Source organism: Rattus norvegicus, chromosome 12, assembly GCF_021556685.1.
Source record: "Rattus norvegicus strain SHRSP/BbbUtx chromosome 12, alternate assembly SHRSP_T2T, whole genome shotgun sequence".
NCBI classification, from domain to species: domain Eukaryota; kingdom Metazoa; phylum Chordata; class Mammalia; order Rodentia; family Muridae; genus Rattus; species Rattus norvegicus.
The window spans coordinates 17,089,402-17,113,164 of NC_141545.1; the positions used below are offsets into that span (position 1 = coordinate 17,089,402).

The window sequence follows — 23,763 nt, forward strand, 5'->3', positions numbered from 1 at the left end:
AGGGGTTTCTAGACCGGGTTAACTGAGGTGGGCATCTTCTAGGAACCTAAACACGCAGTTCCGATATTTTGGTGAAGTGAGCCAGGATGGACTGGTACGAAGTCACTGCCCTCCCCAAGGGCCACCCTGCTCGGCATACCTCATACTCTCGGAGGTAGAGACCTGCCCTTGGATGCCACAGTCAATCCAGGGAAAGAGAAATTAAACAGAGCCCAAGATTGGTTTTCTTTAGAAATCTTAGCCTAGGCTGGCCCATAAGCTTCTATCCTGTGTCCAAAGTAGGTCTGTGCACTCAGGCAGCCCGAGACTTTGAGAGCCAGCTTTGACTCCCACTCTGACTTTGGGCCAGGTGTGACCCCCTTCCTTGAGCCTCAGTTTCCCTATCCAGAACATGGGCTAATGATGTGTACACTCCGAGAAATTAGGAATACAGCCACATCTCTGGCGCCCCCTAGTGTCCCCTTGCGGCACTGACATCATTAATGCGTGAAGCACAGAGCAGGGGGAAAAACCAAGGGCTGAAATAGCCCTTGGGTTCCGGGAAGGAGCTGCCTGTGACCTTTCCCCTCTGTCCTTGGTTGTCCTCGGTTGTCTGTGCCACAGTCGGTGTGGGTGAAGACGGGGGCCCTGCAGTGGTGGTGCGACTGGAAGCCCCACAAGTGGGTGGACGTCCGTGTGGCCCTGGAGCAGTTCACAGGGCATGACGGGGCTCGAGACAGCATCCTCTTCATCTATTACGTGGTCCATGAGGAAAAGAAGGTACAGGGTGGGAGGCACTCATCAGGACGGCTCCCCAGAGAGGGGCGCACAGAGTAGGCCGGCTTGTTGTCATCAGCAAAGCCCAGTGTGGACGCCTGCCGTGGACTTGCCAGACCATACATACCCCTCTGAGAGTAGCTTCCTTTTTTGTTTTTAAATCCAAATACCACTGCACGTTTTCCTGGTCCTTTTTATTTTGAGACGGAGCCTCACTAAGTTCATTAACCTGGTTTGAAACTCACCATGTAGCCCGGGATGGCCTTGAACTCTCACCTTCGTACATCAGTGGCCAGGTGCTGGGTCACAGTTTTGTTTGCTGTTTGGTTGGTTGGCTGATGAGAGTTTTGGTTTTGAGGGGTTTGGTGTTTGTTTGTTTGTTTGTTTTGTTTTGTAAGACAGGGTTTCTCTGTGTAGCCCTGGCTGTCCTGGAACTCACCCTGTAGACCAGGCTGGCCTTGGATGGGGGTCACATGTTTGAATCACTCTTGGCCAGACTTTAGTGTTTGAGAGGAGGCTAGAGGTTGGAGAGATGGACCCTAGTCTCACTTGTTGATACGTGCCAGGCAGTCAACTCCCAAGAGCGTTTTTTACTTCTAGGAAGGGGAGGTGGGAAACAGGCTCTCATGCACCCCCATGCCTGGGGCTGGGGATTGAACTCAGGGCTTTGCGCATGCTAGGCAAGCACCCTCTGAACTGAGCCCCATCTTCAGCCCCAGAGCGTTTGTTCACTGTGTATAGCTTCAGCGCTAACACTTGGATTGTGAGGTCCAGGGAGGAGATCTAGCTGAGGGTACCTCGCCCAGGATGACAGCCACACTGTGTACCCCTGTCCAAACAGTACCTACACGTGTTCCTGAATGAGGTGACCGTGCTGGTCCCCGTGCTTAATGAAGCCAAGCACTCCTTTGCCCTCTACACCCCCGAAAGGACCAGACAGAGGTGGCCCGTACGCCTGGCTGCCACCACTGAGCAAGACATGAATGACTGGGTGAGTGACCGGGCCCTCGAGGGCTTAGTGAGAAGAGACCACCGGGCCTTCTCCGTGTGCCCAGCAGTGACCAGCTGTGTACCCATGCCAGCTTACCCTGCTCAGCCTGTCCTGCTGCGAGAGCCGGAAGGTCCACGGACGCCCGTCCCTGCAGGCCATCTGGTCTGTCACTTGCAAGGGTGACATCTTTGTGAGTGAGCCCAGCCCAGACCTGGAAGCCCATGAGCACCTGCTACCCTGCGACCAGATGTGAGTGGGCTGCTGTGCCCTAAGTGGACCTGGTGCCCCGTCCCCCACCAGCCCAGACCCCAGAGGCTCCCCTAGCACGACCTGAACCCACACATCACAGCTTCTCACTGACTAGCCAGAAAGGTGGTTAGATGCTTTTCAGGACCCTGAAACTCACTGGGCCTGTCCAAGGCTGGGCTTGGAGATCAGTGGTGCCCACCAAGCAGCTTTGGAGTGGCCTGGAGTACTTGGAGTGTGGCAGAACGGGCTCTAGTCCCACCCCTAAGCGGCTCTGAGGGCCAGATCAGAGAAACCACATCTCCTTCACCAGATCTGAACCTAGGGGCTCAGCCCCCTCCAGTTCTGCCGAGACCCTGCAGTGTGGGGGCCCTGGAAGCAGAGAGGAGAGGGAGGAGCTTGGAGTGTGTCTTAAGGGCGGAAGTCTCTGGAGTGGAGTATCGACAAGCTCATGGGAGTGTGGGGATGCATGGGGGCGAGAGGAGGCTGAGTAGGTCCATTGTTAAGAGTGTTTGCCTAAAATGTAAGAACGATGGGTTCATCCCCCCCAGTACCCCAGAGACTGAGTGGGTTTGAGCACAGCCTAGGATCCGTGAGGCATGAGACAAGAAGTTCTAAAGGGACAGGTGGGAGCTCCGAGGAGGAAGAGGATGGGCGAGGACACCCAGGGAAGCCCTGGTCCAGCCCAGAATCCTAGACAGAAGTGTCCCATGGGTAGCCATGCACATTCTCACCTCCTGGTGACAGAGGCAGAGCCTACAGAAAACCAAGCTAGTCCCCTGCTCAGGAGATGGCTGTCCCTGGGTAGCTTCCCTGGGATGCCTTGGGAGCCAGCTGGCCACGCTGTCCTTCGCACAGAGGATTAAATGGCACGTTCCCTGCTGCATGCCTTGACATTTAAGCCCGACTGCACCTAGCACACCGTGACCAACCCTGACTCCACTTCCCAGCTCTGAGAGGGGAGCATTATGGATTAGACTGCTGTCCTGCCCCACGGTCAGTGTGGCCCAGGGGTGAGGGGAACAAGCTCTTAGGGACATCCTGCCTCATGTATACCACTTCACGTGCTCTCCAGAACTAGTTGACTCAAACAGGAGCCCAGTGGGCTGTCTGTTCTGCCGGCTTGGAGGTCTCAGACTTGTAGTATTTGACTAAGTGAGGTCTAACTCCAGGATGGGTGACAGGTTAGACAACAGGGCTGAGGGGGCTTTTCTCATCCCTGCAGGTTCTGGCGACAGATGGGAGGCCACCTGCGGATCATAGAGGCCAACAGCCGAGGCGTGGTGTGGGGCATCGGCTATGATCACACAGCATGGGTGTACACAGGCGGCTATGGCGGAGGCTGCTTCCAAGGTGAGGATGGCTCTGAGCACCTGAGGCTGGCCAGATTAACTCCCCAAACCTTCTGGGCGTAACCCCCCCTTAATCCCCATCTGGCTACCCTTCCCAGTGCCTCGGGTGCTGTCCCAGCACTGGCACTTAGCTGGCTGACAGGTGACCTTCACCGCTGCCAGCCTCCACAGAAGACTGTCTCAGGCCAATCCACAGGGCTCAGAACCCAGAGAATAGGCCTCGCCTCCAGAACGCCCTCTGGGATCCTCCCAGCAGAACAGAGGAACTCTGGAAGGTTCTGGAACAGCAGCTGTCAGGGCGCCGTCAGCACCTCATCTCATAGATGAAGCCACGGGATGCATCCTGTAGCTCTAGAGCTCCAATCATGGCAAATCCTAGAGTCTTTAGGGAGAGCAAATCATCCCCAACCATAGGGATTCTCCCAGTTCAGGGTAGAAAGTAGAGACAAAGTCGACTTCAGGATAGACCGTCCTGTGTCACAGTCCCAATATAGTACCTCACGGCGGGTACGCAGCTGACCCTGGAGAACTGTGGTCCCCTAAGACCACAGGACCCCACAGTCTTACAGGCCAAGAGCTTCCCAGACCTTGAGGCAGGAATCAGTTCCCATCTCTGTTCTGCCTCTAAGGACTCTCAGACTGTCAGAGGTTATACGTGTGGGCCAAGGTAGCTTTGCTAATAAGGTCAGCCGGGCAGGCACCTGCTGGGTGGGAGACAGAAGGCAGCAGGGTAAAGACGAGGGCTCAGGAAGAATGGAGGATGGACGGTTGTGTCGCCTGCCTTTGCTACCGGCACTCAGGGAGCAGAAGCCAGCAGATCTCTGTGCGTTTGAGGCCAGTCCAGGGCACACGATGAGACCCTGTTGCAGATGGCTCCCATATCAGTCATGCAGTCCCAGAGGAACTGAGAAACACAGAAGAGAGAGAAAGCTAAGCGAGGCTGGCCCCTCTGAGAGGAGATAACCCATCTCAGCTGCCCTGGCTCTGATCTGCCCTCTGGATGTGTTTTCTGTTGGGCCAAGATGCTTCAGGCAGAGAGAGGCCAAGCCCTTGGCAGCATCCACGTTAACGTGGCCTGGGTGCCAGCAGCCTCTTGTCCCCCCACGCCTAGGCCTGGCCAGCAGCACCAGCAACATTTATACACAGTCGGACGTGAAGAGCGTCTACATCTATGAGAACCAGCGTTGGAACCCTGTCACGGGCTATACCAGCAGGTGCGTGGCCCAGATGTTTGGTGAGGGTGCTGGATGGCCCAGGCCTGGAGCTGGCGTCAGGCAGCCTGGAGTAACAGGATCGCATCTGTGTGTGTGTGTGTGTGTGTGTGTGTGTGTGTGTGTGTGTGTGTGTGTGCGCGAGCGCACGCGAGCGCACGCGTGCACATATGTGCAGATGTCCGTGAGGCCAGAGGAGTGTTAGATCCCTGGAGCAGGAGTTGCAGGCAGCTGCGAGCCTCCTCTCATGGATACTGGGAGCCAAACTCAGGTCCTCAGGAGAGCAATCCAAGCTTAGTCACTGAGCCGTCTCTCAGCCCGGCCCAGCTCTTTCACTTGGGTTCTGTGGATTGAAACTGAGTCCTCACGCTTGTAAGACAAGCATTTTATCGACTGCGCTCTCTCCAGACTCTTCCCTTTCTTTTTAAACTTTGTCATAAGATCCTATCTCCACAAAAAGACCGCTGAGTGGTCGAGAGTGCAAAATTGCTCTTGCCGAAGATCTGAGTTCATTTGCCATATCTGCTGCTAGCCTGACTCCCTCTGATGCCAGCTCTGGGGATCTGATGCCCTCTTCTGGCCTTTGCAGGCACTGCACATGGCATATTTTCACATATATACACACATACATAATATTATTATTACTATTATTATTATTTCACTTTTTTTTTTTTGGTTCTTTTTTTTTCGGAGCTGGGGACCGAACTCAGGGCCTTGCGCTTCCTAGGCAAGCGCTCTACCACTGAGCTAAACCCCCAACCCTACTATTATTATTATTATTATTATTATTAATCTAAGGGTTGAAGAGAGAACACAGCAGCTAAGAGTGCTTGCAGGGGACCTGAGTTTGGTTCCCAGCACCCACAGACAGTTCACAACTGCCTGTCATTTCACCTTCAGGGGACCCAACACCCTCCTCTGGAATGCACAGGCATCCACACCCACATATGTTCATACACGCTCCCCCCAACACCTCACACAACCCTTCCATACACACACACCCCACACCCCCATAAACCCCATACAACCCCCACACCCCCACACAACCCCACCCCCACCCCACACAACCCCCTCATACACACGCTCAATTGAAAGTGAACTTGTTTGTTGGAGACAAGCTTTCTCTATGTAGCCTTGGCTATCCTGGAGCTTACTCTGTAGACCAGGCTGGCCTCAGAGATCCACCTGCCTCTGCCTCCCAAGAGCTGGGATTAAAGTGATATGCCACCATTGCCCAGCTGGGAATACACTTTATTAAAAATTTAAAATCAGTCACCCCTCCCCAGAACTTTTAACTGGGTACCATGGGTGGCTTCTGCCCTTCCAGAAAGCTGAAGCAGGAGGATCTCTGTAAGTTCGAGCCAGCTTGGACTGCCTAGTATGTTTTAGGACCATAAAGTGAAAGCTTCTCTCTCACAAAGTAACATAATCAAAAACCTTTTTGAGAAATCTTATCAGCCAGCAGTCACAGCTCCCAAGTCACCCCGCTTAGTGATTGGTCACACGGAAGCCCGCACAGGCAGCTTGTAAACAGTGGGACACCAATGTGTCTCTGGAAACCTGCTATGTGGACACTGGAGGTTGGAGTCCCAGGGAGCTGGGGTTACAAGTGTGTGCCACTGCCCAGCCTTTTCTGTACATGGATTTGGGGGCACCAACTCAATCCCTCATGCCTTCAAGTCAAGTGTTTCACTGCCTGAGCCCATTTAGAAGTCACTGTCCCTGCTGGCTGCATCGTTTCTGGGTCTGTGAGGAGGTGGGGTGTCATGGTGGAAGGGTGGAGAGAGAAGGCGGCTCTCCTAGCTCCAGGAAGCCGAGAGTCAGAGGAGGAGTCCTGAGCAAGATGTAACCAGGACAACACATTTCTTGCGACCTCTGTCCTCCTACCAAGCCCCACTCCCTCAGTGCCACCGCCTCCCAGTGGTCAGCTCAGCCCTTGAATCCCATCGGTAGATTATGTTAGAGTCTTCGTGGCCTAAATAAATTCTGGGAATGCTCAAAAGGACAGTTTGGCAATCTCTTAGGTATCTCCTTATCTGTTCAAGTTGGCCAGGGCTATACAGAGAAACTCTATCTCAAAACAAAACAAAAGATTAACGTCATTTCCAACTAAGGTCTCAGGGCGAGGGGCTGCAGCATCCTAGGGGTTGAGGCAGCAGCCATTAAGGCCGGCTGACTCGCAGACCACCCGGCGAGCCATGGCCACCCGGCGTTGCTATGGCCCCATCACTGTGGTGACACAGCGTGACTCCAGTTGGTCTCCCTACTCTGGGGAGAATTCTGGTTTTGTCCATTGTCCCTGGTGGGTCTGGAGATGACTTGTTCATATATTTCTGCCATGTCCCCAGCCACGAGGTGTGAGCCTATTGCCAGGACTGTCAGGCCAGGGTATATTCTGAGTCCTCTGTCACCAAGCTAGATCTGTTGTCCTACAGGGGTCTGCCCACTGACCGGTACATGTGGAGTGATGTCACAGGGCTACAAGAATGCACCAAGGCCGGCACAAAGCCCCCATCCCTGCAGTGGACTTGGGTGAGTCCTGCCTCCCTGTGTGTGTAGGGTCCCACCCCCAGGTTTCTACTGATCTGTGGATTTGGGGGGAGAGGCTCTCCCAGTCACACTGAGTCACTCTTCCCCAGGTTTCTGACTGGTATGTGGACTTCAGTGTCCTCGGAGGCACCGATCAGGAAGGATGGCAGTACGCCAGTGATTTCCCTGCGTGAGCATCTCCCCACGCCCCGAGCCTCCGGGGGCTGGTTCCGTTTGCTGACTAGCAGAACCTGCCCCAATGTTGTTACCTGAGCTGCCTCAGGGTTGGAGTGGGGGGGTCCCTGGGGAGCTCTGCCTATCCCCTGGTTGTGGTAGACTTTACCAGGTCTGAAGGTTCCGACAAGGCCCCATAGTGTGACCTTGACCTAAGAGATTCATGCAGGGATGGAACCCCCTGGTGTATGGGGGAATGGGGCGAAGGAGGGTAGGGCCCAAGCTGTGCACGCCAGGCAATGGGCCGGGCAACAGGACGGAGAATATTTGTGCTGAAAGGGCAGCAGGCCTCCTTTGCAGTGAGGCAGAAGGCATCCTGGGAAGTCAGGCAGGCTGCAGCAAGTGGTACAGGTGAAGCAGGTGGGATGTTAGGCCTGGTAGGTGGCTTGGCTGGCAAAGGGCTTGCCTTGCAATCATGGGGCCTGGATTTGATCCCTGTAACCTACTCACACTCCTGTAATCCCAGCTCTGGGGACATAGAGGCAGGAGGACCCCTGGGGCTCCCTACCAGCCTGCCCTGTCTCAAAAGAGAGAGCCTGAGGAATGACAGGCAAAGCTATGCTCTGTCCTCTGAACACATGCGCACGCGCGCACACACACACACACACACGCACACAGACACACACATGCACACGCACACTTGTGTGCACACAGACACATTCAAACACAAGCAGATGACAGGTCAGAAAGTTGAGCTCTTCGTAGTGTGAGACTGAGAGCCCATGAGGCTGGTTCAGGCCCTGCACGGTGCAGAGGTCCAATCAGAAGGCAAAGGAACCAGGAGAACCTAAGCCAGGCCCCATCTGGATGCCTCCTGAGCAGATGAGGGTGAGAGCCCAGGCTATCCCCTGAGGTAGCATCGAGGCCTCTCAGACAGACTCTCTAGCCCTCAATCAGACTGAAGACTCCCATCTCCCCCTCATACTCTGACAGTGGCTGGGGAGGGGACAGTCCCTGGGGCCCCTGGGGGCTACATTTCCGCACCTGCCCCTGACACTGGGGCAGCTAGGAGAACTGTACACAGACATAGCTGCCCCTCTGCTCTTGTGAGTCAGAGTTGAGAAAAATGTATGCAGCGTCACTTTCTAGAACGTTCCACAAAATGAACTTGATTTGCACCATTTTTCCCTCTGGCAGCTCTTACCACGGGTACAAAACCATGAAGGATTTTGTCAGGAGAAGGTGCTGGGCCAGGTGAGAGACAGACCCTCAGAGTGGCGGGGTCAGGCCCCATCCTTCCTCTCTGCGCAGGGAAGAGGACACTGTTCTCTCTTGAGCCAGAGCTGCTGGCCTCTGACTTAAGTCCCCAGGAAAGAAGCAGGGAGGGAGAAACCAGAGTCAAAGTAAATGTCAGCCCAGGAAATGCCTGCGGGCTCCCTGCACTCTGCTTTCTGAAGTTTGTTCCGAAGAACAAATAAGAAAAATGTCACTGGCTGGACTCTGCCCACAGGCTGGAGGGTGAGCTGGGGGAAGGGCAGCAGACAGATAGGAATCCATCATTCCCCTGCACCGGGTGCCCTGCCCCTCCCCCAAGTCCAGGAGGCTGCTGTCTACCCCGGCCCTGTCAGGGGCTCAGCTTTCACACGCTGAGCTGAGCTGGGTCAGCAGCCGTGGTGAGCAGTCCCGGGGCTCCCTGTTACACCTGGACCCTGGGCCCACGCTGTTTCCCCCCAACAGAAAATGCAAGCTGGTGACCAGCGGGCCGTGGCTGGAGGTGGCCCCCATCGCCCTCAGCGATGTGTCCATCATCCCCGAGAGTGCAGATGCTAATGGGAGAGGACACAATATCGCACTGTGGGCCGTCAGTGACAAGGGGGACGTCCTGTGCCGCCTGGGTGTGTCTGAACTCAACCCTGCGGTGAGCACCAGCCCTCTGGGGATTGTCCCTGTTTTTAGGATCTCCGGGACATCAGGAGTCTTCCTTGAGAGGCACCTGGCCTCAGGTTTCCCCAGATTTCCCCAGGTTTCCCCTGCCCAGAATGGGTCTCCAGGGTGACGGGACATCATATGTAACCCAGATGAGGCAGGCAGTGCCAAGGACGAGAGATTGGCACAGAGGGCTGCCATCTCCCTAGGGCTCGGGAGGTGACATGGGGGGTTCCTGAGTGCCCTTGATGAAGTACACACGGTGTTATCTTTCCTTCGAGCCTGAGTCCAGGCCTTCCACAGTAGGCCATGGTCACATTGTAGTTAGGGCTGTGTCAGACCAGCCTAGGCCCTGGATGCCCTTCACTTCTCGGGCAGGCTTATACCTACTTTGTGTCTCAGCCTCAGAGGAGAGAGGCCAGATGGTCCCATCGGCCCCTCATCAGTCTCCCTCACCCATCCTTCTCCAGGGCTCCTCCTGGCTGCATGTGGGCACTGACCAGCCCTTTGCCTCTGTCTCTATCGGAGCCTGCTATCAGGTGTGGGCTGTGGCCAGGGATGGCTCTGCATTCTACCGGGGCTCTGTGTCTCCTTCCCAGCCAGCTGGTGAGTGACAGCTATACCTCCCCTACCCTCCCACCCCTCACTCTGGTGGAATATGGGAAGGGGCTTTCTGTTAAGATGGTGGCCATATCTCTTACTCAGTTCAGAGGGCATCTTTTGGACCAGTCCAGGGTATGAGTTAGGCTCCTACCCCAGAAGCCAACTCATTCACACAGGGACAGCCTGGGACATCACCCCTGGGGAGGACTCGGGATGTGAGCTATGCTGGGTCTGTTCTTTGCTGGGTTTTGCAGGGAATTGGAGGGCAGGCACTGAGTCCATCTCCTACCCATGTGCCAGGCTGGGCACCTTCATGCCACATGGATGCAGTGGGCTTAACCCAGGATGGACCCGGACCCTGGGCAAACCTGGGATACTGGGGGGATGGCAGAGCCTGAGGCGGCCTTACAGGACTCTCAGCTCATACAGTGAGCTTCAGCCGTACGTTTGTTCAGCTGGGGTTGAAGGCTCAGAGCTTCCGAGCACTAGACAGGCCTGGGCCTGGGCTCACTGGTATGGGGTCTCCCAGTAATCTCCTGAGTCTGCTTTTCTATCACAGGTGACTGCTGGTACCACATCCCATCTCCTCCCAAGCAGAAGCTCACACAAGTGTCTGTGGGCCAGACATCAGTTTATGCCTTGGATGAAAACGGCAAGTTATTTATTTGAGTGTCCGCATGGTTAGAGGGGAGGAGAGGGTCCCTTGAACATCCAGTTGGATTGGGAGCAGGCCACAAGTAGGCTGCGATGTCAGTCACCCCTTCTCAGAGCATCCTTTAGAAGTGTCCAGACCTTTCTGCGTTGTTTCCCTGGGGATCAGGAACTTTAGTTGTTAGGGTCACCCTACCTTCACCATGGACACAGGACCCTGGAGCTCAGCTCAAGCCTTGACCCTCAGAAGCTACCCAGGGCCCGGACCAAGACAGAGCAGCAAGGCCCCTAGGACCCCCACATGACACCGGAAGCATCAGCCCAGAGTGAACCTTACTCGATGTGTGCCACCCAGGCCCAGATGCCTGTAGGACAGTGGTTCTCAGTCTGCAGGTCGGGTGACGTCTTCGGTGTCACCTAAGACCATTGGAAATCCCAGATAATTACATGCTTTATAACAGCAAAATTACAGCTATGAAGTAGCAATAGGAACTTTATATTTGGGGGGTTTCCACAACTAAAGGGTTACAGCAGCAGGAAGGGTGAAAAGCACTGTTCTCCAGTATCACCTAGGAGGTTCCACCTGGGTGTGGAACACGGGGTCCCATAGGCAGCACAGGGCTGTCCACTGGCCATCTCTGACCCCTGTGTCACTTCAGACAGGGTCCTGGCCCACTCCTCTCAGGACCGTCCTGAGGTTTTGATGAGATGGGTAGGAAAGGCTTGGAGCCATGGGGGCACAGGTCTGTAAGCCTAGCGCTTGGAAGACAGAGGCAGGACGATGATCAGACATTCAGGCCATCCTAGTTAGTGAGTTCAAGGCAAGCCTGGAACACATGAGACTGGCTCAAAACTTGAAGACAGGGACGAAGAAAAAAAAAAAAAAAGGTGAAAATGTATTGTGGGGCTGGGGATTTAGCTCAGTGGTAGAGCGCTTGCCTAGCAAACGCAAGGCCCTGGGTTCGGTCCCCAGCTCTGAGAAAAAAAAAAAAAAAAAAAAAAAAACAGTAACAATGGAAGCCAGTCTTGGAGTCCAGGGTTTTGCCTCCAGATCCGGTTCTCTTCAGCCTCTGCCTCAGCAGAAAGGCTAGGGCTGTGAGCCTCAAAAGACACAATGGGGTGTTTATGAAGCCTACAATGCAGACACGGCCGGTGTAGCCCCTTGGGTGTGAAGGATTGGGGGGGGGTCTGGGGATTGACCCCACAGTATTCCAAGATGGGCCAAAAGGACTTGATGACCTTGGCTGCTTCCCTCCCCAGGGAACCTGTGGTACCGAGCAGGGATCACCCCCAGCTACCCGCAGGGCTCCAGCTGGGAGCACGTGTCCAACAATGTGCGCAAAGTGTCTGTGGGGCCACTGGACCAGGTGAGTGGAGGAGATCCGGCCTCTGGGCAGTGGGAAGCGGGATCCCCTCTCTGGTCTCTCCCTTCTGTATCTAGCCGTCCCTGTGCATGCTGGGCCAGGAGCCCCAACAGAAGTCTGTTCCAGGTCTGGGTGATTGCCAACAAAGTCCAGGGGAGCCATGGCCTGAGCCGGGGAACAGTGTGTCGTCGCATGGGTGTCCAGCCTCGGGAGCCCAAGGGACAGGGCTGGGACTATGGCATTGGTGTGAGTGCAATGGCGATCTGGGACTATTCTGTGCATTCTTGGGGTTTGTGGGGGAGCCTCTGGTAAGATACATAAGTCATGTGATGTGCCCTTCTGATTGTAGGGAGGCTGGGACCACATCTCTGTCCGGGCCAATGCCACCAGGGCACCGAGGAACATGTCCAGGGATCAGGAGGCCCATGGCCCAGGTCCTGTTTGCTGCTGAGGCCACTCCTCACCTGGAGGCAAGGACGGTTTGAGCCTGAAGGACCAGAACTGAGCCTTTCTTGTGCAGTATGGGAGGGCATCACCCAGGGCCCCACACACAGGGAGTCAGGTCAGAGTCAGCCATTTCTGCAGCACCGGCAAGAATGCCAGAGGATGAAACTGTGGGGGCGCTGAGTTTGTGAGGGATGCTGTAGGGAAGAGCCAAGATGACAATTCTGTGGGTCCCCTGAGCCCCGGTCTCTGCCTGCAATACCTCCCACCTTTCCAGGCCAGGAACTCAGAGCCCTCTAGAAATTCTGGTCCTGAGAGGCAGAGGCAGGGGAGGACCTTCCACACCTGGAGACCCCAAATCACCTCCAGGAGAAATAGCTCTGAGGTTCAGGTCTACAGGCCTCAGTCTGGCCATTCCTCAGCAGGGTTTCCTGAGGGAGTTTTTGCTTCAAAAGAAGCAAAGGGCTCGATGCCTGTAGGCCTGGCACTCAGGAGACTGAGGCAGGCGAATGGTGAGTCTGAGACTACCCAGGACGACATAGCAAGACAGTCACAAAAATAAATATCTAGATAAGCAAACCAGGCATGAAGGTGCATGTCTGTACTCCAAAGCTGAGGGCAAGGTCAGAAGTTCAAGAGCATCCTCAGACTCCAGAGTAAATTTGGCCAGCCTGGGCTACATAAGACCCTGCTTCAAGAAAAAAAAAAAACAAGATGGAGAGAGGCTAGCCTGGGCTATATAAAATCCTGCCTCAAAAAACAAGACGGGTATCCTGTTGGTTTGGGGTTCCCTCCTGTGGTGCACTGGAAAGTAATTTCCTTTTAGGGAATCACGGTTATGAACCCCAGTTTAGCCCCTCTTTTAGATAAGGAGGCAGGGCCTCCATGCACAGGATTGTGTTGCAAGGTGTACAGGTCTAGGGGGGAGGCAGCTGGCACCCTGGACTTGAAGGAAGAAATCTGTGCCCTGTGGAGAGGGTCTGGCCTGAACCCCAGGCTTTCTTGTGCTCCCTAGCTGGAGCCCCAAGATGTGAATGCTAGCCTGCCTGGCGTGGCCTAACTAAGCACGGCCCATGGCAAAAGTGTGCCCCAGCAGGCGACGTCTCATGTTTCAGACACTGCCCATGAGTACAGAGCCAAGCCCGTCTCCACTAACTTTGAGACAGGACGGACCCCCCTGACTGGTTTGCCCTGGAATCCTCCCTGTGTGATGTGTTCGGGAGGGGGTATCCCTAGAAGTTAAGAGGAAACTACTCTGGGGTCCCATCCCAAGGACATAGTGGTCCCTCATCCTCCACCAGACATACCATGTGCAGAGAGGCGCCAAGGGGTCTCCCTCATGTCAGTGTTGGGATTCCAAGGGGACATCCGGGTTTGTCCCCAGCAACTGTGACCTGTGTGTTCTGCACATGGTTCTCAGCTGAGGACCGGCAGTGTCACCAGGGTGATGAATCCTCTCTCTGAGCACCAACTGTTCACCCCCTCAGTGGCACCCAACTCTTTAGGCTCCCCAGATGTTCTATTTAATAAAAATTTATACCACAGCATGACTGGCGGATTTTTATTAGTCATTTATGTTAAAAAGGCGCAGGTCTCCAGGCACCTGTTCCTCAGACCAGAGCACAGTGGCCGTGAAATCTTTTCACTTTAAGATACAGCTGACAATTTCATTAGTGCTCTGAGGGGACTAGGGGGAGAAAAACCAGGTAATTTAAGGAACGTCTTCACCGCGGTGACAGGCAAGACGCAGGCCCTGCTGTTCATCATGGCTTTTCCCTGACAGGTTGCACTTCAGGTTTCTCTGCTTGTGCCCATGTGAAGTCGGTGAGATCTGGAGGCTTAGGACAAGTCTCTCCAGGGTCTTCTTCATAAAGGCCCTGCCTGGTCTCCACACTGGGCCTCAATCCTAGGTGCACAGGTGGAGGGGCGGCTCCAGCCCTTCCCAGGGGCTTGAATAAACCCAGCCCCGTTACCCAGCAGGACAGAAGAGACCACACTAGGGGTGTAGAGTAGTTACTGAGGATGCTCCGAGCCCTGGCTTCAAGCCCCAGCCCTGTCTAAACTGGATGTGGAAGTGCCTACCTCTAATCAGCCCCAGCACAACAGATAAAGGCAGAAGTTCATCGTCCTCCCCCACGTAGTAAGTTAGAGGTCAACCTATGCTCCAGTTCCAAAAAAGGATCACCCTGGGCTTGGAACAGGGAGACAGAGCAACAGGACTTCCTGGTATCACAGACTTGTCTCCTAGCCTCCTAGTGGGACTGGAGTCCCTAAAGACCCTTTGATATGGCCCAGGGACATCTAGGTCCTGTGTCACCAGTTAAAGAACTGGACAGCTAACGGGGGACAAAGAGCCACGAGGTTGTGGCCCTACCAAACAGTGAACCTGGACAGCCCTGGGCTGTAGCCAGGCATTAGGGCAGAAGTTTGGGCGGACAGCTTCCTTCCCCTGTGCTTCCTGCAAGGTCGGACAAAAGGAGCCCAGCTCTGGCCTCGGCTCATGTGGAAGCCAGCCACTGTCTGTCGGCAGAGGCCTCTGTGTTCCACTGGGCAGGTCCCCCCTAGCAAGGTAGATATCTGGGCTCTGCCTTTCCAACTTGGAGTTGTGCCTGGCTTCTGCTCACACTGGTGAATTCCCTGACTATTGACCTTTCCCAGTAGCCGTCCCTGAGGAACACACAGGCCCTTAGTCGCCACCTGGCCTGAGTGTGATCCGTGAAGGGTCCAGACCAGCTCTCCAGGACTGGAGAGTGCTACAGATCAAGTCTCACTGGGATGAGGGGACCAACGCGCCCAGGCCTAATCTAGCCTTTATCTATTTCTTCGGGTGCCAGGGCTCTCTCCCTATCCTGCGTTCACAACACTTGGGGGCAGAGGGAGGGGCTGGAGCAGGAGGATGGACCAAGCACAAGTTCAAAAAATCAGTTTCGGGCCAGCCTGAGCTACATAGCGAGACTCCTGTCATTCTAAAGGTGGGGGTGGAGGTATGAGCCCCAAGGAACTCCAGGTTAGTTCTGGGCAGAGAGACAAGGGAGGAAGGAAGAGGCCAAGGACAACTGACAGCAAAGTAGTGAAGCCTGTCAGAGCCAGTGGGGCAGGAACGCCCCGGGACGGAAGCTCGAGGCAGCCAGGCTGCCAACCACTCAGCCCTCCTTATTTATGAGCCGGTCGGGGGAGGGACATGCCTGTCACTCCAGCTTCTGCCTCAGAGAAAACACCAAAGGTACCAAGAGCTAAGTCCAAGCGGCTCGTGAGGGAACACATGGCAGCCATACATCGGGCTAACCAAGAAGAACGTGAAATACCAAGAATGGGGGTTCCCCTGTAATGGAGAGGGGACACAGCGAGAAGTCTCTCTTTGTACAGAGCCTCAAGGGTCTGCCTGATCTCCGCACAGGGCCTCATATCTTAGGGTTAGGTCGTGGTCAGCCACAGCCTAGGACACTGCAGCTTTTCCAGAAGTCTCCAGGCACTGTATGAGGTCATCCACATGTGACCTCCATTTTGGGGTGGGGGGAGGGAGGAAGGGAGGGAGAGAGAGGGAGGGAGGGAGAGAGAGAGAGAGAGAGAGAGAGAGAGAGAGAGAGAGAGAGAGACCGACCTTATTAAAGTCCTATGGGATTGGCTAGGCCTTTCTGACTTCAGTTGTTAAATTGGGCCCAGGGCAATCCTATAAAATGAGACACCACTTGGTTTTGCCATATATTCCCTGAGGGGATTGAGTGGCACTTTGGGTCCAATTTCCCGTAGCCCCACAATATGGGACGGACCTTAGGCTCAGCAGTAGCAGGGACATTTGTAAGTAAGGTTTTCCCTGGAATCATCCCTCAGCCGCCACACATGAATCATAAGGAAGGCAAGAACTCTCCCACCCTGCCCACCCTTTGTCAAAAGGCAGTAAGGACAGGTAGGCTTTCTCTGGAGCTTTGGGCCTTGATATACCTCGAAGGCCCAGATCACTCCCTTGTCCTTTGGGTGGCTAGGAAAAAACTGCCACATGTTCGTGTCTGAGCTGACTTTGGAGGAAAATGGAGTCACCGAAGTCAGCCTTGGGCTGGGAATGCAGCTCAGTTGGTAGGGTGCCTGCTTAGCCCACAGACAGCCCTTAGTTTAGTCCCCAGCGTGGCACCATATAATGATGTAGTCCCAGCCCTAGAGAAGATGGAGGTGAGGAGGATTAGGAGTTCAAAGCCGGCTGGGGCCTCTCAAGAGCTTTCATCAACAACAAAATCCCCTCCACGATCTCAGTAGTGTCATTACCAGTCTGGGGCTTGTGGCCTAGAGGGACCACAGCTGAGATGAGCAGGCCGGGTCACCACTGCCAAGGCACACCGGAAGCCCGAAGCACGTGCTAGCTCCCCTCTCTGAAGCTGTGGATCTGTGTAGAGTATCGTTGCAGGTGGCCTTGAGGCTGGTCCTCGGTGACACCGAGCACGGCCCCAGCCACCTGCTGCTGCTGCTGCTGTTGCTGCTGCTGGTGATGGTAATGCTGGTACAATTTAGGGCCTGGCGCAGGACCTGGCGCCTCCAGCCCCGGGAGGCGGCTGCTGGACATAGTAAGTATGGTGGCTGTCAGTGACTTGATATAGTTCTTGGCCAGTGTGAGGGTCTCGATCTTGGAGAGCTTCTTGTCAGCCCGCACATGCGGGATGACCTCCCGCAGCGCCTGGAAAGCATTGTTCAGTTTGTGCATCCGTTGTCTTTCTCGCTCATTGCTCTCCAGCCGCCTCTGAACGCTGTTCTCCCTGCGGCTGCTGGACCCCTGTCGCCGGCGGCTGACCTCTGCCCGAGTTCCGCTCGCACGGGCTGTCCTGCTCCGAAGACCCTTGGTCACTTCTGATGCCCCTGAGCCTGACTGGGATCTGTCAGGCGTCTGCTCTCCTGGGGTGGCTTCTGCGTCCTGCATGGGTGTCCGGCGCCGAGGGGGCCGGTTCTTGGTCTTCATAGCTCTAGGCTGTTTTTCCCAGGAGGTGGTGGCTGGGAGAGGCCCTTCCGACTGAAATTCAGAACACAGCCCCTCTGCAGTCATTCAGCGTGGCCAGTGGGCATGCAGCTCAGCGATCTCATTGCCAGTGCAGCTGACCACTGGTGCACGGTGGACACCTAGGTGCTCCCCATTCACACTGAACCCAGAGTTGTCTCACCTGTGTTCCCAAAGCCCTGGCAGAACTCACACTGACCCACTTTTCTCTAACCTACCGTCCCTCTCTCCCCACTGATCTGGGAACCCTTTTCAGGTCCCCTTACTCCTTACTGTTGCAAGTAACCTCCTGAGCCTAGGCACTTGACAATTTGTTTAAACCACTCAGGAACAGATCCCAACCCTGGCTTAAGGGTTCCACCCGACACTGTCACCCGAGACAAGCAGCACCCCTTAGACCACTATATTTACAGCTCTCCTGGACATGACACAAGTCCAGACATTATCAGAACCAGAACCGCAGTGCATGCACACAGGACAGCTGACAGGTCAGACTGACGGTGGCCAAGGCCCTGCAGCAGCCCCCAGATCTACCACGTGGACGGCACCAGCCAGTCTGAGTGGAAGCCACCATCTATCTGTTTTCCCCCTACCGCTGCAGGTCCTCTGGTCCCGCTTCTGGGTCCCTTCCCAGCAGTCCCATCCAGTTCCCCCAACCCCTTGGTTTACCTGGGGATCCGAGGCCGTACGCGCAGAGGCTGCCCACGGGGGACAAGGACACGTCGCTTTAGCCACCACAGGCGGGGCTGCGGGAAGCATGTAAATGAGCTCGCTGGGCGGGGCCAGGGCGGCACCTGCGGCCACGCCCCTCGCTCTGAGGACCGGTGCGGACCCGCCTCCCCTTTCCTCCCTCTGGGTCTGAGAGCCCGCGGCCTCCCGGGGACTTGCCGGAGCGGGGTTGGGGGAGGGGAACTCCGGATCGCACCTGGCCAGGACACCTGGCCTTGGGGTCACGACTCAGAACAGAGTCTAGGATAAGCCACCCTGCGCAGTCTTACAGGAACCGCAGCCACCTCCCTGAGCAAAGCTGGCAAGACCTCTTCCCCTGCCCTAGGGCGTGCTGATTTTTCCAGCGGACTCTGCGAGTCCTAAGGGCTCAAGAACACGGCTGCTTCCTTTTTTGTCTCCCCTCACTGAAATGGGGTGTATCGGGGATGCCACTCAATCACCAGAGCTCCTAGTGGCAGGGTGTCACAGTTATCAAGAGTCTGACAATTGGGAAAACCAACTAACCCACCAACCACATGGCTGCCTATCCGTTGCTAGCTCCTGCCTCGGTTTCCCGAGGTTACACGGGGATTACAATATAAAAAAGGTTATGGGACAGTAAGATGCCCGTGGGTAGAGGGACCTGACACTAGATCTGATGAGTCTGGGGCCCACATAATGGAAGGAGAGAACCCACTCCTCCAAGTTGTCCTCTGACCTCTCTACGTGTCATGCTGCTCACAGAAAACAGGTTTTCTTGCTAGCCCTTTTCTGTCTATTTTTGGTGTATGTGCAAGCTCATAGGTCAGAGGACAACTTGCAGGAGTCTTTTCTCTACTTCCACCACCTTGTGCTGGGGTTGAACTCAAGTCATTAGGTTTGGCAACGGGTGAGCCACCTTGCCAGCTGTAACACGCAGGCTGCCCTTGAGCACCACCTGATCCTCCAGCCTCTCCTCTGCCTCGCAAGGGCTAGAACTGCAAGTGGGTCACCGCACACACTCAGCTGACGTGTGTAGAAAACATTCTTTAATCCAGTGAGTGCTGTAGTTACAGATGCAGTCGGTACAGTGGTGCAGTGTGGTGTCCAGGGACCAAACCCAGCGCTTCATGTGTGCTAACTACATCCCTGGCTTTTGTTTTTTTGTTTTTTTAAGAGACAGAAACTTCACAGCCAAGCCTCAGCCTCTTACTCTGGGAATTAAGGGTCACTCTGCTCAACGAATAGTAGTTTTTCCCGCCATGGGCTAATAGGACAAGTCAAAACGCAGCCAGGACTCTGCATAACTCTGGGTGAGTTCTCTGTTCAGCAGGCTTGGGTCTCAGGCTGGTGACACAGCCATGTGGTTAGTGGTTCTGGTAGAAAGCTGTCACCTCCCTCATGTCACTTGGACTTCAGTGAAAGAACTGGAGAGAGGGGTCAGAGCTGAGATGCCCCCATACTGCATACAACTGTTTTTTGAGACAGGACCTCATTTGTACCATATCTTGGGCTGGTTTTGAACACACAGCAATCCTCCTGCCTTAGCATCCCAGGTGCTGGTATTAAAGGAATGTACCATACCAAACCCAGTGAAAGGCTTTGGTGTGTGTGTGTGTGTGTGTGCACGCGCATGTTGTGTGCCAACGGATGTGAACCAGCAAAGTGTTCAACATCAGTTGTTCTCAGGTGCACCACTTTGTTGGTTTTGAGGCAGGATCTCTCACTGGCCTGGATCTGGCTTAGTCTGCTAGGCGGGCCAGTGAGCCCCAAGGGTCTGCTGCCTCTGCTTCCCCCGAACTGGACGATGCACACAGGCTCCACTCTACCTGACCTTTTCATTTTCAAACATCATGGGTTTTAGAAACTGAACATGGGTCGTCTCAGCAAATAAGCCATTTCCCAGCCGGAAAGGCCAGCCGTAATCTCTGGGAGTAGCATTTGGGGCCTGGGCCAAGGCCAAATCCTTACATGCCAGATCTCACTAGAACTCCTCAGTAAGTAGAAAGGCTTGGATTACAGAACCCACAGCCACACAGGCAGACTCTATGGTCCCCTGAGAACCATCCCATGCCCTTAGGACTGTGGGGAGCTCAGAGATCTACATCAGTGGGCCAAACCCACACATGGAAAAAACAAGGAATAAACATAGCAACGGAGATTATTATAAATATATAACTATATTTATTTTGAATATTAAATAGTTTTTAAATTACAAGCAATTTATTGAATCACACTAAGCTTCAATATACAGTAAAAATCTTACAATTTAAAAATGTACACAATTTAAACTCCAAGTTCATTAACTGTTATATTGCCGTGAACCCCATCTGATTGTGTTAAGTACAACCTCGTAGGTGCCGGGCTATGGGTGTGACTGCCCTGCCCAGATCCCTGGCCGTGGACGGGACGAAACAGTGGGCACATGCACAAGTCCAGTCACCAAGACCCAGCTTTGCCTATGCAGGCAAACCAAACACCGTCTGTTCAAGCCCGGGACAGCAGCGGGTGACGCAATACTGTCGACACATCTTAAGAACGTCTGTGGAAGTTAAGTAGTTTCCTAAGAGCCAAGACTGCGACCCCCGTTTGCTGCTTGAGAAATATTGAGATGTATGTTTGACGCACGTACCCGTGTCTGCCCACTCTTACTAGAAGGTGGCTCCTCTCAAGCGGGATGCTCTGAAGCGAGGCGCACAGAGCCGAACACTTGGTTGCACCTGAGTTTTCAGGCTGAGGGGTGGGAGGAGGCTGAGGAGCTGCCTGTCTTTCCCCGTCCTGGGGACAGACATGCAGTAGGTCACTAATTCTACAAATGCCCTATGGGAAGTATGAAAAAGAGGGACGGTTTCAAAAGGCATTTTACAGCAGAGAGACAGACTTCCTTAGAGAAACCCATCTCCTGAAAACCAAGCCTGTATGTGGGGAAAAGGAGGGAGGCTGCTTGCCATTGCAACCCCGATGAATGGCTTCTGGCCCAGACAGAGTCTGAGTCTCGGGGGAGAACTACTTCTTTCTGACTTATAACAAACAGAAGATATCAAAGAAGGACTTGGAGGGCTCATTGTTTTTATTAGAGGATTAAAAGTCAGTTTCCAGTCTGGTAGGTGGAGGATGAGGCAGAGTGCAGAAAGAAAAGTCACTGAGCCCATCGCACGCCAGCCACAGGTGCCACTGGCTCGTTTCATCGCTTACATGAGTGACCAGGTTTGGAAAGCCCCCCAAAACCAACCAAGTTATCATTAAAAAATAAAACCAGCTGGGTATGGAGGCTGCACTCAGGGGGCAGAGGCAGGTGGATCTCTTGAGTTCGAGGCCAGCCTGGTCTACAGAGTGAGTTCCAGGACAGCCAGGGCTACACAGAGAAACCCTGTCTTAAAAATCAAAAACCAAAACCTAAGCCAAAGCAAAACCCACATTGGATGGCAAAGCGCATGCTCACATTTAAAACCGGGCTGAGTTTAGTCTACTGAAATTTCTGTATATTGCTGGAGATTGGGGGAGGATGTGTTGACGACCGAGTGTTATACAAAGTCTTCCCTCCCATGCGACGCCACAGAAAGAGCCACCCCATCCCAACCTCAACTCAATACATAAAATGCTTTCGTTTTGGCAATGAACCATGAGAGCGATATGGATAAATAGAAATGGGATGTATTGTTAAAATCCCTTTAGCATGGTGAAAGACGGCCAGCCCTCAAATGTCAGTCGGTCTGTCCCAGGCTGGCTGCGGAGAGACTATAAATATATACGAGTCCACCTGACTGTAATCAGGGAATCTGCACTTCTTAAACCTAGAATTTGAAACAAAAACTTATTATAATTATGTCTCCTTTCTTTCTCAACTAAGACTGGTAGATAGAGGTAAAAATTAAAAACAAAATCAGAAAGTCCACAGAGCAAAAGTTCAGTTATGACAATTTTGGCAAAGTCACTTTCAAATGCCTGTTTTGAATACACATGTCACAAGATCCAGTGCTTTCTACGGAGTCCAGGCAGGCTAGGTCTGCACCAAGTATGGGAAGAGGAGACTCTGTTCTCAAATTCCTTCTGCTGATCGTTAAAGTTATTGCTTAGTATAAAAAATTCATGGATCGAATCAGAGTTGGTAATAAAGGTCATAATTGCTACGTAAACTCAAGCTGACATTCACACCTGTACTCTGATGGACAGCACAATGTCCTGGCCAGGGCCTGGAGACTCCTCCCATGGTCACACTGGAGTCTGGGTAGCGGGGTCAGCACCGGGAAGCATTTGGGGTGAGGAGCCCAAGTGAGAAGACCCACCCCAGCAGGTGCAGTTCCCTGCCATGCTGGCTACCAACACTTCCTCTGTCAAAGCAGAACTCCAGGGCTGCAGAGTGAGGCCTCGCTCTTGTGTTGGGGACAGCAGATTCCTCCGAAGATATACTGAGGCTATGCTGAAGATGTGAGATCCCTTTCAGAAAAAGAGGAGGGCTGGGTGCTTGATACAGGAGGGGGGCCACGGGGTGGCTGGAGGCCCTGCTGGGGTCCCTGCCCTCCTCCTTGCAGCTACAGCAGGCTGCCTGCATCCTGGGTGCTATAGCCTGGAATGGGAAGAACCCGCCCCAGACATTTCCAAACATTTCTCCCAGCAGTACCCAGAGTAGACAAACTGCTCTTGTCACTTGCAGCTCTGTAGGGACCAGTGTCTGTCTCAGAGGTCCCCCTGCCTGAGGGACACAGGGCTCCTGGAGGCTGGTCTCTGTGCAGAGGAAGTGGTGCCTCACTTCAGCAGAAAAGGACCCTGGGCACTGAGTTCTGGGTGTATCTCTTATAGGATTTCTACCGAAAGGATTTAAAAGCATGAGAGGCAGGCTGCCCAGAGAACCCACCTTATACAGAAACATGCACGGTGCAATCGATGGAACGGAACAGGAGTTTTGGCCTCAACAAAAATATTTCCTCTAAAAACATAAACCACTAACACGCAGAATCGGAGCGGCCTGGGGAAGAGTACCTGTGTGCGGGTCTCATAGGTGCGGAGACAGAAGGACACTCAAGATATTGAAGCTTACAGTACCATGCAGAGCGACGCACAAAACAGGAAAAAAAGAAAAAAGAAAGAAAGAAAATCAAACCAGTGGACAGCACCAGCTTGGCCCGCCATCTTTTCCTCGGATAATTTACGATGCTCTACAATACTGGGAGCTCAGAACACTCACCCACAGTGCAGTCAAAGAGCATTAGTGATTTTCTTAAAGACAATAAATATGGCTCACTTATGAGCATTCCCCTGGTGCGCCCTTCTGTGGCACCATGCCCAGACTGGAGGCACAGGTGTGGTGAGGTGGACATCCACACAGCAGACAGACCTACGGCCTGAGGTGCACAGGTCCTCCAACACTCATGTGCCAGAGCAGTGTGGCAGTGTGACCACCTCAACAGGATGCCCAGCACGAGAGCACATCTAGTCAGGAGCGGCCCAGGCGAGCGCGGCAGAGGGAGCTGGCTTGCTGGCCCAGTTCTCCATCACTCCTGAGCTTTCATTCCCTGTCTGGTGCCAGTCAGCATGGAGTCGATGTCGTTGCTCAGGTGCACAGGCAGGAGCGAGGCTGGCTAGGAGAGCGTGTCCACGGCCACCTAGTCCTTGTCTCCATCTTCACTGCTGCCTAATCCCAGACAGAAGCCACAGGAAAGAGCAGGTCAGTTTTAAAAGCTGACTACCCAGGCAGTGACAGCATGGAGGCGACCAGACCAGAACGGCAGGAAAAGGAACCGTGACTGGTGCCTTCCTTTGCTGCCCTGTCCATCTCTCCTCCCCACAGTTTGCAGGGCTCTGCACACACAGCTGCTTGGCTCCCACAGTGGCTCCATGGTCACACTCA

At 54.1% G+C, this 23,763-nt stretch overlaps 3 protein-coding genes across 8 annotated transcripts in view; 1 reads left to right on the plus strand and 2 right to left on the minus strand.

Annotated features, from left to right (window-relative positions):
- The window catches only part of Tecpr1 (tectonin beta-propeller repeat containing 1), a 28,874-nt gene extending 15,080 nt beyond the window's left edge, over window positions 1–13,794 (plus strand). For 4 of the 6 annotated variants that reach the window (XM_087578231.1, XM_087578232.1, XM_087578233.1 and 1 more), the window contains 14 exons: window positions 604–759; window positions 1,598–1,747; window positions 1,839–1,996; window positions 3,219–3,346; window positions 4,457–4,559; window positions 6,992–7,088; window positions 7,196–7,275; window positions 8,457–8,513; window positions 8,997–9,177; window positions 9,656–9,791; window positions 10,348–10,440; window positions 11,700–11,806; window positions 11,930–12,049; window positions 12,153–13,794. In XM_087578231.1, coding sequence (XP_087434357.1) covers window positions 604–759; window positions 1,598–1,747; window positions 1,839–1,996; window positions 3,219–3,346; window positions 4,457–4,559; window positions 6,992–7,088; window positions 7,196–7,275; window positions 8,457–8,513; window positions 8,997–9,177; window positions 9,656–9,791; window positions 10,348–10,440; window positions 11,700–11,806; window positions 11,930–12,049; window positions 12,153–12,254 — 1,668 coding nt within the window. In that variant the 3' untranslated portion in view covers window positions 12,255–13,794. 6 annotated transcript variants of the gene reach the window in all.
- Bhlha15 (basic helix-loop-helix family, member a15) lies at window positions 13,794–17,970 on the minus strand. The gene is given in 2 exon segments (NM_012863.2): window positions 13,794–17,243; window positions 17,898–17,970. A coding segment is annotated over 1 exon segment (594 nt). The 5' UTR covers window positions 17,193–17,243; window positions 17,898–17,970; the 3' UTR covers window positions 13,794–16,598.
- Window positions 17,971–20,076: 2,106 nt separating this feature from the next.
- The window catches only part of Lmtk2 (lemur tyrosine kinase 2), an 81,655-nt gene continuing 77,968 nt past the window's right edge, over window positions 20,077–23,763 (minus strand). The window contains 1 exon segment of the mRNA NM_001427236.1: window positions 20,077–23,547. Within this exon segment, the coding sequence (NP_001414165.1) occupies window positions 23,519–23,547 (29 nt within the window). The 3' untranslated portion in view covers window positions 20,077–23,518.